This window comes from Streptopelia decaocto, assembly GCF_964273445.1.
Source record: "Streptopelia decaocto genome assembly, chromosome: 1".
Lineage (NCBI taxonomy): Eukaryota > Metazoa > Chordata > Aves > Columbiformes > Columbidae > Streptopelia > Streptopelia decaocto.
Window position 1 is genome coordinate 106,840,271 of NC_138663.1, and position 16,974 is coordinate 106,857,244.

Below are 16,974 nucleotides of genomic sequence, written 5' to 3' on the forward strand. Positions count from 1 at the left end.
GGACTGGCAATTCACTCAAAATATCTATCTGCATTCTAAAAGATTCTCATTTGGGTTTGTTTTCGTGTGATAAACTTTCTGGCACTAAGATACAGACTGTGTAGTTTAGCTGCATTCCTTTTTACTTGCACTGCCAATTTCTACGCCAAGTCAATAAAATCCAGGTCTATATTTTATACAGTATCCTAAGTGAAGATAGAAGAAAAATACAATAATGTTACAAAAGCTATTTCTTGATTGGATCATTTAAACATGCCCATTTTACTATGTTTGATTTCAGTAAGACTGTGCCGCTGGTAAGATTAATCATGTTCTCAACTGTTTCAATATTCTCAACCGTTTCCATTGCTTCTAAAGACCCCCACTAGAATCAATTTTGTGTATTTATATTAAACACATGTTGGTCTACGGAATAACTTGAGTTTTCAACCAATAAGGTGTAGACTTAACCCTATTTGCATAATTCCTCAATGATTTGCAATTGAACTTGATAGATTAGGAACCACTGAAGAAAAGCCATAAACAAATCTGATTAGTCCAGGACACTGTTTATTATATTTTTACATCTTGGGGACAACTCAAAGTTGTCTATGTCAGTGCACAACTCAAACTTGTTTGCATGGAGGGCTGGATAAGTTTCCTCTAATTATTCAGCTTTTATGTTGGAATGACATCCTTTCCAAAGTTCTCATAAGGCTTCGGTTACCATAAACAGCTCCCACCAAAGGGTAGAGCTTTAAGAATGATGGAAAATCTAAATTTCAGAGAAAGCCACCCCTGATCTGAGATGAAAGACAAAGAAATTCACCAGAGAACAAGTGAAAGCAAGCATGCATCACTTCCCCCTCTGCTCCCACAGGAGCCAATGACCAGAGATTGGCCAGGCCTGTCTCGCCCTGCCTGCTGATCTAACCAGCTCCTGAGGTACAGCCCCTTGTTCCTGCTTCCTCAGCAATGACATGTTATCAGTGACAAGAAAGGGAGCCAAAAAGAACCAAGGAGTTCAGATCTGAGATGTTCTTTCTGGTGGTAGCATAAGGAAAGCTCACAGCATCTATTTTGGGACAGACAGGACGAAGCAGTGTATATGCAACAACGAGTGAGCTGCAAAATCTGAAAATGTAACTGAAAAGCAGCATTAAAAACACTTGAATTCTAGCAAAGGGAGGGTTTGATGCATTTTTCGATTTAAAGGACAGACACTGGCATATCTCTTTAAAAACACAACTTCTACAAAACTTTCTGTGTGGACAAGACAGCGTGTGGCTGGGTTTCTGAATTCTCCTGACACCAGTCCCAGCTGTTCGCAGAATGGTCCATGAACCCACAGATGAATGCATCAGAGCTGAGGGACAGAAGGAATAAGCATTTGCAAGAGTGAGATGTCCTTCTGTGTAACTTCTCACAGACCAAGGCCAAGGAAAGTTGGCCTGGAGCGGGAAGAAAAAGGTGGACTGGAAGCCACAAACTACAGAAGGTTCTCACACTGCTGTTGTCTTGATTCCTGAAAAATCTTTGGAAATGAGAAAACTGAGGGCATGATAGTGCACCTTTTTCACAGGGTAAAGGGGAGGGGCAGTCCAATTTACATAATTTGCATAGGCAAAGAAACACTTTTCCTTAACCTTTGCCAAGTCTTGTTTGGTTGCCGCGTTCGAGCTCTGAATGGAAGTCTTTACAGTAGGAAAGGCCCTGATATTAGTGACCTCATGGCACACGCCGCTTCCAGCAACAGCGAAAGACACACCCAAGAGGAGCAGGAGGGATCAAGCCAGGCATAGAATTAATGTGATAGCGGATCGCGAATGAAACACAGCTGCCTGGAAAGCACGTGGCCGAGAGTCACACCATGGCCATCAGTATATGACTTTGTTGTGTCATGAAGTCAGTGTTAAATTTCTGTAAGAATGTGAATGCTCAAAGCGAATCATGTCACTCTGTCGCCACTGAAGGGCTTCCAGCAATTCGCCTTTATCCCACCACCGCAAACAAGTTTTATTCTCCCCCGTGTTTCCTGGCCGTTTCCCCCGCAGCCGCTCCCGAGGGCCCGGGCCCCAGCCCCCGCAGCCCCGGGGGCACCGCCGGGCAGTTCCTCTGAGGGGACTTCGCCTGCCGCTGCCTCCGCCACTCAACGCGTAACATAAAAACACCACGCACACCCTTAACCCCGCACGGACGCACAAATAGCTAAAATAAATTTAGCAAAAGGCGGAGGCGGCACCGGCTCCGCCCCCCCCCACCCCCCTTTCCCGCCAACCGCGCAGGCGCAGTCCGCCCCCCGGGCGCGCGGAGACGGGAATGGCGGCCGCCCCACCGCGCACGCGCACCGCCTGGCGACGCACTCCGTTCCCCTTGCGCGCTCGGATCTGACGTCACCTCGGCGCCTGCCCGCGCTCGACGCGGTTCCCGGAAGCGTCCGACCGGGCAGCGTAACTGATGGAGAAAGGTTCCGGGGCAGGTTTGGTTCCGGGGGCTCCTCCGCATGAACCGAGGCCGCCGCCACCGCCACGGCTGCAGCAATGATCCCGATCCCGGTGGTGGTGTGCGTGCTGGGGGGCTGGTGCGCCATCTACCTGGTGGATACGCTGCTCAAGGTGAGGGCTGTGGGCGCGGAGCCGAACGGGGAGCACTCGGCCCCGCGCACGCCGGGGCAAGAGCCCCGCTTCACCCCTCACACCCTGCCGGGGCCGGGAGGAGGGCGGCGGCAGCCTCATCCTCGCCCGGCCGGGGCCCGGAGTCGCCACCGGAGAGAAGCCGCCGCCCCTCGCCCACCCTCCGACACAGCAGGGCTGGCCACGACCCTCCCCCCTCACAGGCAGAGGGAGGTGCCTCTCCCCTGCCCGAGCCGGCGCTGCGCGGCCTCGCCGCAGTTCAAACTTAACGGCCGGCGCGAAGCTCGGGCCAGTGAGGCTGCCCGAGGGTGCGGCGGTTTGTGTCCGTCCCCCTCCCCGAACCGGGTCGGCAGGTGCCCGGGTCGGCCGGGGCCGGTAGGGCTCGGAGTGGGGGCGCGGGGGCCTCCCCGCCCCGCCCAGCTCGGGGCGGGCGCCGCGCTGTTTCCAGCTCCGCGGCTCCGGGTTCGGTGCGGCCGGCAGGCGCTGTGTCTGCCCCGCGGGCCCCGCTAGCCTCCCTCGGGCTGCCGGGGCCGGCCTCCCACCGAGGGCGAGCCACCCCGCCCTGAGAACGTGGCCCTGCAGCCCTGCGGGAAGGCCTAGCGGCGGCGCCTGGCGGGGGTGGTTTGCTCCCGCCCGTCGCTACGTTCGAAAACACCTCCCAGCCGGCTCCAGATTTCGGGCCTACATTGAAGGAACAAAGCTGTGAAACGTTAGGGAAGTGAGCTTTTAGTCTGCTGTTCAAGTAGCTTTAATGTGCTTCTGGAGTTTAAAGTGTTATCATCTTTTTATATTTAAAAAAAAATCATGTTTGCTGTGTAAAATATGAGTTTTAGAATGATTTTGCAAATCATGTCCAAGCATAATTAATGCACTTTTCAAAAATTAATGTCCTTAGTTCTACTGAAAGAATTTGAGACAGAGCTCTGTACAACTGCTTTTTCAATAAATAAATTCTAATCTTCAGAGAGTATTATAGGACTAATCTCTCTTTTCCTGATAGAGAAGAAGGCTTGAAAGGAAAATAGACCAGCAAGATATCATTCATTAAGTTTAATTGTTTGTTTTGTTTGTTTGTTTGTTTGTTTTAAAGCTCGAGAAGTAAGATTTCTGAGAGATGATTGCAATTGCGAAGAATATATGCAAAACAGGACATTAGATAGTTAAATATGAGGAAAAATGAAATTAAAGGTTTGATCTGTAATTCTTTTGCTTTTTGACACTAAGGTTATAGTCCAGGAGCTGCACCTGTTTCTGCCGAGTGCACATAGGGCCTAGTGGTTTCAAAGTAAAAAAATGCTCATTTTGTCCCTCCTGTAAAATAAAGCAAGAAATATGCTAAATTTTAAGTGATGAGAAAAACTTGGAAAAAAAGTGGCTCCCCCTGCTGCTGATCGTTGGAGAGCAAATGTAACTCAGTGAATGATGAGAGCTGTTGATTGCCAAATGTTAGTCTGTACATAATGACAATAAAAAATAATTTATCTGAAGATTTTTCTAATTTCATTACATCAAATCTGTATTAGGTATTTGGAAACAAACGTGGCATTGTTTTGAAACAAATTAGAAGATTGGCCAAATACCAGAGAAATGTGCTCCTGTCTGTAGTGAGACACACCAGCCACCACCAGAAAGGTCAGCCAACAGGCTTGTTTTGTTTTGACAGTAACTTTGTGTCTGATGAAGAATCTTAGAGTGTGAAGCAAGAGCTGAATTTAGGTATCGGACCTGTTGTGCTACAATGCTGAGACTCATTTGTATTTCAGAGATTCTGAAGGTCTCTTGCAGCATTAGATCTTAAAATCATTCGGTTTTGTAAGTAAGGGCAGCCGCTCCTTGTTACACCCACTGGTAGAACTTAGCAGCAGCAAAGGATAAAAAAAAGGAAACTCCACAGTGTTTAGAGCCAACTTAATGCCTGATTTATGTTGAAATAGAAAGGGGAATGCATGGAATGCTATAGCAAGCAAGAGAGCCCAAGAGCTATATTTGAACTTCGATCTTTTAACTAAAAGTTGACAAGGGTTATTAATAGTCAAGAAATATGTAGGAGCTGCTGGGTTTTACTGAACTTATTGGTAGATCTTTTATGTACATCTCAATGGCAAGTTTCACTGTAAGCACTGCAGCCAAAATAGAATTTGAATTAAATAAACAGATTTATATAATTAGGAAACTCAGTTTTGTTTGTTTTATTGATGGTACTGACCTGGGACTGCTAGCAACCATAGCAAAAGGCAGTCCCCGCTTAGACCTCAAATCACTTACAATTTGATTACACCAAAAGGACATACAGTGCCTGAATGTAAAACAATACAGGAGTACTTTTCCATGCGTGATCTTGTTGATATTTTTGGCGAGTGAAGGATGTGTGCTGTAACTAGCAGTTGATGTTTATTCTGTAACCTTGTCCAATGTGCAGTGTCTCTTGCTCAGTTTGTTCCCTTACGGGCTTTGTTCAGATTTCAAACATTTTGTTAGGCTGACTCTTAGAAAATCTGCAATATAGAAAGCACAACTGTGTGTATAAATGCATTTTTGCACAGATAAATTCACACATTATAATATTGCTAGACTTACCTTACAAGATGCATTTGTGTCAGCAAACTAAAAATATGCAGAATCAAGCTGGGACTTGGAATTTTAAGTACCTCTTGTTGCTCTTCATTGAACCACTGGCACGAAAGTTTCCAGTGAAGCTTGGATCCTACAAAAGGGAATCACTCAGGCAGACCCCTAAATTTCTGCTCCCCGGCATCCTAAATCATCCCATTTCATTCTGCCTGAAGGATCAGGAATGAGCAAAGGGTAGAAGGTTGTCCCTCCTTCTGCTACGAGAAATAAAGGATGCATTAGACGCATTCAGTCAAGGTTAGCCTTCAGCTTTTAAGGTCAGGAAGCTGAAATGGTTCAGGGCTCTTGAACAGATTTTGTCAGCACAGAAGAATGTTAAGGAGTCCTGTTCACTGGCAGATATTTAGGGAGTTCCTGGAGTATTTAACAGACGTTCATTATTTTGAAGGCTTGCATAAACAAAAATGGTATTGCTTTTATAGTAAAATTAATAAAGATCACTTAGAACTCAAGCAGAGCCAAGGCCTGTGTGAAGGAAGTGAAATGAAACATAGGATACCAACATACCCCTTACCATGGCGTGAGGTTGCACATGGTAATGTGGTGATCATACTGAGCTCAGGAGACAAGGAGCAAAAGTTTGCATAGAGCTTTTAAATATATTTTGCAAAGGGATTCAGTCACTTTGTGACCATTAATACAATTTACACAACTTGGGAGGAAAAGGCAAAAGTAAAATGATTTTTTTTTTTTTTTTGTTCCGATTTGGCAAATGTATGGACAGCAATTCTGTATTTTGTATGGAAACCTATATATTTATGCCTTGCTAGTACAGTGGGGCTGTGATGTGGTTGGCATTAATTTGAAGGGATAAATCTGTGGTATTTCTAGGGGAAAAGTTCATATATGATAGAAGGAATACCTGTTTAAAGTACCAACTCAGTATATCCAGGCAGCATTATTAAAGTAATACGTGGTTGGGTTGTTTTCTTTTTTTTTTTTTGACTCTGAATGAATAGGATGTGTTTAATTCCCAAAAGACAGTTTCTCATGTCAGAGAGTACTTATGTCATATGTATTTTTGTTCTTAGTTATCTGATAGATTATATGAGGTCTTTTCCATTGTTTCTTTGCCTTATGTGTTATTACTTGTACAAGTGTAATCATCTTTGTGATCTGTTGAAGTTAGCAAATGCTGGGTTAGCAATTGCTGATCTGGTTGTGGACACTAAGTGGTGTCATAGGAAATGACTAGTGTTTATTAGGGAATACATTACGAAGAAAATTTCCATTGGTGCCCTCAGCTGGTTGAGCAAAAACATGACTCAAATCAGTAGGGTGAAGAAGAAGGAATTGGCACAGGAATATGTAGTCAGTAAGGATAAATGATGTAATGGGTGATAAATGAACAGTGACCTGAGTAAATGGGTCTTGTGTCCTAGGAAAATTGCTATTTGAAATAAAATTTTAGTGTTCAAATTTTAATTAATTCAGGAAAATAAGAAAAGCTATGAATATTGTTGTGCAAGATGACATCCTTACTCCCCACCACCACTGTGGCAAGACAGGAGGAATGCAAGGAACTTGGCAAATTCTTAATTTGTTTGAAGAACCAGAGACAACAGCCAGAAACTTGTGAATTTCCTCTTGCTGAGGGAGAGGGGAGCCTGTTGTGAATGACACATTCCCGATGTCTTCAGTAGGTGCTGCTGCTCATAGGGAAACTTGGGAACAGTGCTCCAGATCAGATGGCTCCAAAGACTTGTCTGGATTATGTCGGAGACACTCCTGCCATGGGAACTGCCCAAGGTCATCTTCAACTAGATCAGGTTGCTCAGAGCCCCATCCAGCCCGGCCTTGAATGTTTCCAGGGACTGAGGCATCTACCACCTCTCTGGGCAACCTGGGCCAGTGTTTTGCCACCCTCACTATACAAAATTTCTTCCTCATGTCTAGCCTGAATCTCTTCTCTTTTGGTTTAAAATCACTAGCCCTCATTCCTCTTTCACTTCCACGGAAAGCTTTCCTTCAGTTGGGTTTCTGATACTGGCTTCCATGAAGCAGGCCAAGTAAAGTCTATTGAGAAGACAAGCGCCCTATAATATGAAGTGGCAACTGCAAAACTATGTCTATTGGTCTATAATATCAGATAATACTGCAGATAAGTGTTAATCATATAGTTTATAGGTCACATTTCTCATAAAGATCTTTGGAACTACTAGGAAGGTAATGTAGCAGTATTTTGAAATGCTGGGAAGTTATACTGAAATTGCTGTTGCAGTACAGGTTGATAATTTTAAATTTCTTCTGACTTTTTGTTAGTATGATGAAATATTTCAGAGTTTCTTTAGGTATAGTCTTTGTGTTTAAAAAGTAGACCACATTTTTTACCCTTACAAAAGGGTATCCAGGTACTGATCCATATCTCACCAATATTAGAAGTATTTTTTTCAGCTGAAGCAAAAAAAATGCATTTTTCTTTATTGTAATTTAAAAAAATGTTTACTGGAATATAATTGCACATTGAAAAAAATACCATAAACAGTTTACTCTTTAATCTTCTAACCAGACAGTTAAAAACTACTGAAAGTGATTTAACAATATGGAAGGTGATATAAGATCTTGTTTGTCAGGTAACACTGGACACCTGATTGCTCTCGCAATCCTAGAACTGTTGCAATTTACATCAAAACAGTGGCATAATGTTTTCATATTACGTGTCACACCTACCTATATGTCAAAATGTAAATAATGTGCAGGACATTTCCTCAAAAATATATATCTGTTTTTATATAAACAGATCACATTTACTGCTTGGTCACATAATGCAAAAATCTCCCAAGAAGATTTTGATTAACTGATTTTCCATTGTTTTTGCAGTCATCCAACTCTCTGAAGGCATCTTATGAAGACTGGCTGCTGACGTATGGCTTGAGTGTCTCTCCTTTTCACATGCGATGGCAAACAGCTCTCTTCAACCGCCAGTTCTACAACTGGGGGAGATGGAAGCCCAGATTTCTGTATTTATGGTATAATTCAGGATTTTTTTTTCTTCTGTCAAATACAGGTCAACAACTTAACCACATCTGTGCCTTTCAGCCTTAAAATTGCAATGGATAGACATGGTTATTTTACTGGGCTAACAGTAAAACCAAACTAGTCTGGTTGCCATAATTGTACTGTGCCAGTATAAGAATTTCTCCTCTGCTAAAAAATACATAGCTGTAATATGCGTGGCATATCGACATGCTATAAAACTAGAAATCTGTAAACTATTTTTACCTATAGTTTGAACTATACATAGTTCTTCAGGGTATAGCTATTACATGTAATACTGCATACAGAAGTAGGTCTGAAAGCAGATTCTCATATCCTAGATCTGCCCATCACTGTATACTGAGCTTTCCCACTAGAGTTTACGAAGTATTCAAAGACAGTTGTGTCCCTGTTGTCAGTCATTGCCAAGACATTTAGCAACGATACCTGCTCAGAAGCACATTGCTCACCTTCTTTATCTGCCTGCATGTTTCCCTGCTAAGATTGCACGGCATGCTGGGAATGGCTAAATAAATACGGTGGTTAGTGTGGATGCTCCTGGACTGCTTTAGAAAATTATGGCTCAGTTGCCTTCCTAGCATTACTTCGTATCTGCTCTGAAAATGTAAAATGAGGAAGGTTTGAATTTCTTTTCATTTCCTGTATTGCTACTCCCAGTCAGACTGTAATAAAAGAGAGGTCTGCTTCATATTGCTTTCTCTCATATGTAATGATTTTTCTATTTCAGTTTGAAATAGCTCAATATCAATCACAATTTTTAATGTGTTTAATGTATTACAATATAATGTTTCTACCAGTCTCTTTAATTAACATTACAAGTACATGTTGCTTAAAATAAATTACTAATTCCCAGGGAGCTTCATTAAGTATGGTAAGAGAACAATCATGCTATTCGGAGAGGAAAAAGAGGTAGTGAATTGAAGTGTTTTAGCTAGAAACTAAACTTCATCACATCTTTCAACTATTGGATAGTGTAAAATAATAATTCTGAATACAAAATTATCCCTAGGTGGGTTGACATAAATTGAAGTTATTTTCAACACTGATTTTCATGAAAAATAAATTGGTGAGAAGAACAATGTTTTAAGTATTTTATTTTAATCTGGTCTTGCAGTTGTACCTTTTAGTTTTTGTTCTTTAAAAAAGGTTGAGTCTCATTTATTGTTCTTTAGCACTTTTTGTTGTTTGTGAGGAAGATGCAATTTTTTAAAAAAGTGCTTATATAGATAAATATGTATGCTACCCAGTAGTTTGCTTCAGGTCTTTAAATATGTGATGGTGTGGTGCAGCATGGTAAATTATACACTGTGAGTTATGTTTTTATATTCCTAGCTAATGGCAAGTTACATATATTGGGTAACTAAATAAAATTTAGAATGTGTAAGAATAACATAAAATATTTGAAAATTAATCAGGATGTAGTTTAGAAGTAAAATATTTACTAAGCAAGGAAAATATTATATGTCATTAGTCAATGTTATTAATATATGTTGTTATTGTTATTAGTTTTCTTTAGCTAATATTTTTATACTGGATTGTTGATACAGGAGTGGTAATAGCATCAGATAAGTTTTGCCCTATGAGTTTGGTGTGCTAAGTTGCGCTGAAGCTGTTACATATAGAGAGTATATACCCTATCTTCTTGTAACTATGCATTGCTAAACTATGTGCTTCTCTGTGTAGGTTCAGCATAGGAATGGTGTTTGGTATAGTTGCCATGTTTGGCTCTGTTATTCTTCTCGGAAAGACACTGATACAAACACTGACACAGATGCTCACTGAGGCACCAAAAGCCCAGAATGATCGTATGCTGCAAGTTGTGGTAAGTGTTCTCCCTTCAGGCCCTGATTTGAGAGTTTTGAACTGATCTTAACAGTTTCTAAAAAGGGTATGTGGTGCTTAAATCCTCCCATGCAAGAATAACCCAACTCCTGATATTAATCTACATTAAAATTTTCTGGTTTGTTATCAGCCTTAAAAATGGGGAGTAGAAGCAGTAAAAGAGGGGAAGAGAAATGAAAGCAAATGTGTAAAAGTTTACATGAAAAGTTCTCAGGAGTGAGAATTTGCTAGTAATTTTGAAAAGCCCTCAATTGTCATAGTACTAAGAATACAAAACAGAGCTAAGAATTTGCCTCCTCTGAGTTTTGCAATGTAGTGGCACTGGTGACCTTAAGCTTTGCAGAGCAAATCCATAGTCCACAAGAAGAGAGGACTTCTACTTCATTTATTACAGTACAAAACATCAGTGGGAAAGGAAAGAAATGTAAAGAGCTTTGTGTGATAGGGGAAACAAAGATTCATTAGTGAGGAGATGGCATATATTTTGATTGTTCAAGGACTTATGCCCTAATTTGTGAAACTGAAAGTTCTGTTTCTGGTAGTATCAAATTAAAAGCCTAATGGAGTTCTGATGCTGGATGATATATTGTATGATTTTAGAAAAGAGTGTATTTCACAGAATGGGAGAGATTACAAATACTGTATTTTTTATCTCCATGCCAGGCAGTAATTGAAGAACTGACTTTGCCATTACAATAATTTTAACCTGGAAGGATTCCTAACTACTCTTATTTCCCCAAGAGTGCTATCTGGCCAGAACATACAGTCATTTTCTAGAAATGTAGAAAGTCTTGCGAGGTTGCTCTGCCTTCTGCTGCATGGCTTAAAGCAGGTGTGCCCAACCATTTTACTCTATTCAAGCACTCAGCTGGTTTAGTGAACAGGAGTTGGGAATTGTGCTCTGCCATGATAGGTCTTCCCCTAAGTGCTAGACTGACTGTGTGCAGCTAGACATAAAAAATTGCATGAGTGCAGGAAGCCTGATCATTAACACGTGACATAAATGCAGTGCCTTTGGGATGGTTCGGGTCTGTTTCATGCATGCAGGGTGAATAAAGCAACTGCAGAATGTGTTGGCAAAAGCAGGCAATGAGACCTGGGAGAGAACTGGTACTGCCACTGCTATCACCCCATCCACAGCCTGTTCCTGAATTATCTTCAGAAGCAGACAGGAGGGGGCAGTTTTGGCATCCAGTAGAGCACAAGTTAAACAAGAGACAGAAAATTTTTAAGTTACATGCCAGCAGGGTCTATCCTAAGCATGCATGTCTGTTACATTCTGGAGTAAGAAAAGCCTCCCTTACATCTTCAATTTCGGAGGCCATTATATGGATTTATCCATTTTTGTGACACTAGAGTAAACTTGTCATTTGCAATACATTGCTCTTTTGAGAAAATAATACAGATGCAGCCAAAGTAAAGATGAGCCTTTGGAAATAACCTGGTATGAATCTGAACTATAAAAGCAGAAATCTGGGATAATGTTCACAATTTCAATGTGGAATTGATTCCTCAGTGGCTGCCTACTGGCAATATCACTGCTTTCACACCAAGGACAGACTAACATTGAAAAAGATGGAATGTGTAGGGATAATGTAATGTCATGTGTGGGGATAAGGTTACTTCTTCTAAGTTGACTTGTGGTTCTCTTTCTTTCCTACCTCGTTCTTTCATTTCTGAATGATCACAGTTGTATAATTCTGCCTTAAAAGAGTTTCAGTATTCTTTTTGAGGGGAATGTGCTAGCATAAGTTGACACAAGACAGTGACCCACGTATGGTTTCAGAGAGGTGAAGAACAAGTCTGGGAGACCTCTCCTCATTTAAATCAGTAATTGCTGAGCCTGGAGAAGAGAAGGCTCTGAGGAGACCTTATTGCAGCCTTTCAGTACTTAAAAAGGGCCTGTAAGAAAGATGAGGACAAACTTTTTAGCAGGCCCATTGTGAAAGAACAAGAGGTAATGGCTTTAAACTGCAAGAGGGGAGATTTAGACTAGATATAAAGCAGAATTTTTTTTACAATGAGAATGGTGAAACACTGGTCCAGGTTGCCCAGAGAGGTGGTAGATGTCTCATCCCTGGAGACATTCCAGGCCAGGCTGGACGGGGCTTTCAGCAACCTGATCTAGTTGAAGATGTTCCTGTTCATTGCAGGGCATTGGACTAGATGATCTGTAAGATCCCTTCCAACTCAAACTATTCTATGATTTGTATTTTACTGCCTGAAGGAAATTGAGTTAGTTTTTTTTAAAAAAAAACAAAAGCTTTTTTAAAATTCAATTTTAGCCTGTGGCATAAATCTGTTTGGCCTTTAGCCTTTGGCTGTGGAGAGAGGAAGATAGAGTTCTGCTTATGTTTTATTTATTAAGATTTTTATACCCTTCTGTGCTGGTTTGACTGAAAGCAAGTTAATTTTCTTCATGCAGTTAGAAACTTTTCTTTTTCCTGGTTAGCACAGTTGTTGTTTGGATTTAGTTTGAGAACAAGAAGACACCCTGGGACAGAATTAATGTTTTTCTTCGAGTAACTTTCCAGTGTCTTCGAGGTGGAACAAAGAGGATGTAAGAGCTCACTGTTATATTTGTTGTTGTCTGGGAGCCATGGTCTTTCTGAGCTCTCTGCCCATACTGGGAAGGGAGCATAGATAGGATTGACCTTGACCGACATCCAGACTGATAAATTAGAATATTCCATGCCATTAGTGTTCTGCTTCATATTTAAGGAGAGTCGGGTTTTCTAGCTAGATGGACTGAGACAGAAACCTGTTATGGTTCTGCTCTGTTTTGGGGAGTTCTGTTTGGTACTTTCCTTAGTTTAGCCTTTTGCCGTCCTGCCATTTTGCGGTGGCCTCTGTGCCTTTCTGCCTTTTCTCCTCTTCCCCTGGGATCAGCTGTTGGGACCAGGGCAATCTCTCTTTTCCTGGGTCTGGTGGCTCAGCACAGAGAGAGTTTGTGAGGAATTGCATTGAGTATCTTTTATTTTAGAATCTATTTTCCATTTTATATATATTAGTAGTAGTAGTATATTTGTATTATTTTGTATTCTGTATTCTGTATTTATCTCAGTCCACGAGTTTCTCCCATCCCTTTTGATTAGGTCTCCCATATGGGCGTGCAGGAGGTGTTAGCAAGCAGCTATCGTGGTTTAGATTGCTAGCTTAGGTTAAACTGTGACACCTTTCTCTTTTGTTCAGTTGCGTACTTTATTTAAATCACCTATCTGTAGGTAACTGGGCTGTTTTCCTTTAATTGCCGCCTCTTGACAATTGACAAAAGTGGGAAAGAGGCAGAGCAGTTACTAGCAAAGGATCTTATTTTACTAAAGGATTTCCAGAAGATCATAAAATATGACAACACTTACTCACAAAATACTGCTATTGATTTCAGAACCCTTTGTGAGATTTAGCTTCTATTTTAGGTGAATCCTAAATTAGCTTCTTTGACGTGAGGTCTGAAAGCATCCCGTGCTGTGTTCTAACAGGCTATAGTCATGGTGGTATAAAGATGGGAACTCTTGCTATTGCTGTCTGTCCTTCTGTGTGCCCAGAGCAGAGGGCCACTGGCAATGCCAGTTAACTGGTGCATTAGTGCCACCAGCTGATGCTGTAAAACAAGCAATGGATGCTGAACGAATGAAGAGCAGCTGTCCCCATACAGTGAGGTACAATAGTCGTGTCGTGATCACACTCTGGACAGAATTGGTGAAATTATTCAGCTTAACATTAATGAAAACATTCTTTTGAATAATTTCTTTTAGCTATTAGATTGTATCACCCACCTAATGTAGAATTCTGCTGCATGGGTAGGTGAATGCAAATAATTGCGGAATGTGGACTGAATGAAGGTAGGATCAAATGGATTCTATTCAGTCGGATCTGCAGCCTTTTGTGTCCCACAAGGGTAGTTTTAAGAGAGTCCTATAGACAGGCCAGGAATTTTTGCCCATAGCATCGCTTTTCTGCCACTGGATTGCAATTCAAGTTGTGACATCAGCTGTTCATGACTGTACTGGAGTGTTCCCTGCCTCAAGTGGGGAGGTGTGTGGAGCAGACCGGAGAACTGTCCCAAAGCAAGCAGCAGAAGTGGCCTTATCATCCCGCCACAGCGCGGCCGCTGAGCGGTGAGGGGAACCGAGTAGGAGGAAAGTCCATTGGCGGGAAAGATGGGATGGTTCTTTGTTCTCTGACTCATGACTGCTTTGAAGCCCATCTGGAAGGGCCTGGTGTCTCATGACTAGTGTGATGAAGGACCTGGGAAGTGGTGGGAAACCATAGCAACAGAAGGAATGTGAGAGGCCTGCATAAATTTGCCTTTTTTTTTTTAAAGGTTATATTGCCATATGTTGATTGCCAAAACTTGAACAATAGCCAAAAGCTACCCTTGTAAATTAGGGATAGTCTTGTTGTTTGGATAGGCAGAGAGAAGGGAAACTGACAGTTCTAGTTGTAGGTTCATTTTTTCAGCTTCTTGGGCTCATAGTGTTTTAAGTGCCATACTTTTTTTTTTTTTTCATTTCTCCTTAAGGGTAGATATTCTTTATAGCTACATGCCTGGCTGCAGGAAATTGTAAACTAAGGCTCACAGTTGCCAAGCCTGTCTCATTTGAGTGGAAGTCTGTGTACATTTTTGTAAACTTCTTGAGCTTAATACAGAGTAGGACACGTTTGCTCAGGGTTGTGGGGAATAAGGGCAGGGAGAAGGCTTTTGCATCTGGAGAGCTTTTCAGCTTTCAACAAAATAATATATATTTACTATATTTAAAAATACAATGACTAAAGTGGGAGAAGAGGTACAAGCTGATAGTGCTGTGTGAGAACGCGCCCTGTTCTGTTGGGGGTCTGAAGAAGTTGAGTGAGAGCAGCAGCTTTAGGGGCAGAATGATTTGTCTTTGTACCTCTTGGTTTTCTAGTGTGTTTTGTTTTGTTGTCATGCCCACATCAACAGGTGCCTGGTGTAAATTTGCCTGTCAGCCAGCTGACCTATTTCTTCTCTGCAATCCTCATCAGTGGTGTGATACATGAAGTCGGCCATGGGGTGGCAGCTATTAGGTAATACAAATTACTTTTCTCTTACTATGTGCCAACAAAGCCTAATAATCCAGAGCATTTACTTACAGGTGAATGTTGTTAGCACCTCTTCAGTTTATCTAGGGAGTCTGTTTATTCTTTATTTCATAGCTTCCTTATATTTTAAGTTTGGAAGGGTGTGCAATTAGGGATAGAGTTTTAATACAGTGTCTATTCTACAGATCATGAGATAGGAGTTCTGCTTTGCAAATATACCGCACTGCATCAGGTTTAAGAGAATACTTCTTTTAGTGCTCCTGTTTTTCACACAGCAATTGCATTTCTGTGGCTGTGGCACCTGAAGAGGACCCGTGTGCTATTGCACAATGGTACATTAAAATAGATTATAAATTGGTTTGTTTAAACATAGCTTGTGAAGTAGCATATGATCATGCTGAAGCAGTAACTCAGTCAAGTGTGATTTGCCCCTATGAATCTCAGTGATGTGTTAATTTGGTCAAAGATTATCCTTTTAATGTCACTTAACTATAATGACTACTTCACAATTAGGTGACATGATTAATCATTACTGTTAAATGACACTGTAGCATAAGAGGGTTAAGTGGTGGTTACTGGGGCTGGTATTCAGGTGTCCTCTGCATTTCTCCTGGACACCATCATAACCTGTTCCATGAGCATGAAGCCTTACATTGTTTCTCTGATTTTCTTGAGTGTAGGGAGTCATGACTGCATCTTAACCCATTACTACCTTTTTCTTATAACCCTAAAAGTTCTGAATTAAAGGGATGGTTTGGGACCCTCTGTGTTTCATATGCTCTGTTTGTCTTGCAGCTTTTTTCCCTGTGGATTTTTCTATGGAGGTTGAAGCTCTTGCTCATCCCACCACAGGAAGAACCAACAAAATTTTCTTTCTCTTACAGTGCCTTCACATGCTACTGGTTAACTGCAGAGCAGTCAGGAGTAACTATAGAGCTCTTTTTAACCAGAATGGATAATTCTTATGCCTTAGTGGTGTGATAACTCCATTGAAGCAAAGGCTCTGAATATTCAAGTTTGGGTTATGTTTTTGGCAAAAAATTGATTCCAAGCTATTTTCAAGGGGAAAATTAGGTTGTCCAATGTACGTTGCTGTTGCTGTTTTCTCTTTGACCATTTTCTTTTTTTTTTTTTTTTTTTTTCCCAGCACTGGCTAGGTCTGTAATGCTGTTAGGGTCAGTTCTCAGGGTTTAAGCTTTACTAAATAGCTGTGCTGTGGGCAAATTTTATTCTTCTGGGAAATCACTGTGACTTCCTTAAATCTAATACACTTTGTCCAACTTTAGTTCAAGATTGTATTGGCTGTGATCTACAAGTGCTTAAAATATTTGAGCCTTAGCTTAGTCAGGGCTCGTGCCAGAAAAACCTTTGTCTTCTTCCCTCTGTACTTGCCTACCCAAGTCATGAAATCGTGTATAGGCATTAAACTATTACTAATTGGTAGTATGGGTAGGTCTGAGAGTTAACCGCAGGGAATTAATGTATTACTTCATTCTGATTAATTTTGTATAATTTAATGTCTTATTGTATATGTACAATAAAGAAATAAATGTGAGTAAATAAAATGCTATGCCCAGCGTACTGTTTCAGTAAACATATGCGATTAGTTGATACATGCCTGATTTGTCTTGGAACATGATTGTCTTGCCATAATAATTGGAACGTTATTGTCTTGATACAGGATTGTCATGCCTCTATAAGTCCCTTATGAAATGTGTTGCTTCATAAAATCTTTATGTACTTATTCAAAAATGTGCCATTTAAAAGCAGTTGTAAAGCCTCTCCTCTGAAAATTTTATATATATTTATTTCCTGTATGACAGTGTCAGCT

At 41.2% G+C, this 16,974-nt stretch overlaps 1 protein-coding gene across 1 annotated transcript in view; it reads left to right on the plus strand.

Moving 5' to 3' along the window:
- Positions 1-2,482: 2,482 nt before the first annotated feature.
- Positions 2,483-16,974, plus strand: part of MBTPS2 (membrane bound transcription factor peptidase, site 2) — a gene marked incomplete at its 5' end in the record, with an annotated part of 36,994 nt that continues 22,502 nt past the window's right edge. The window contains 5 exon segments of the mRNA XM_082075974.1: positions 2,483-2,494; positions 2,496-2,594; positions 8,064-8,212; positions 9,924-10,062; positions 15,025-15,128. Of these exon segments, the coding sequence (XP_081932100.1) occupies positions 2,483-2,494; positions 2,496-2,594; positions 8,064-8,212; positions 9,924-10,062; positions 15,025-15,128 (503 nt within the window).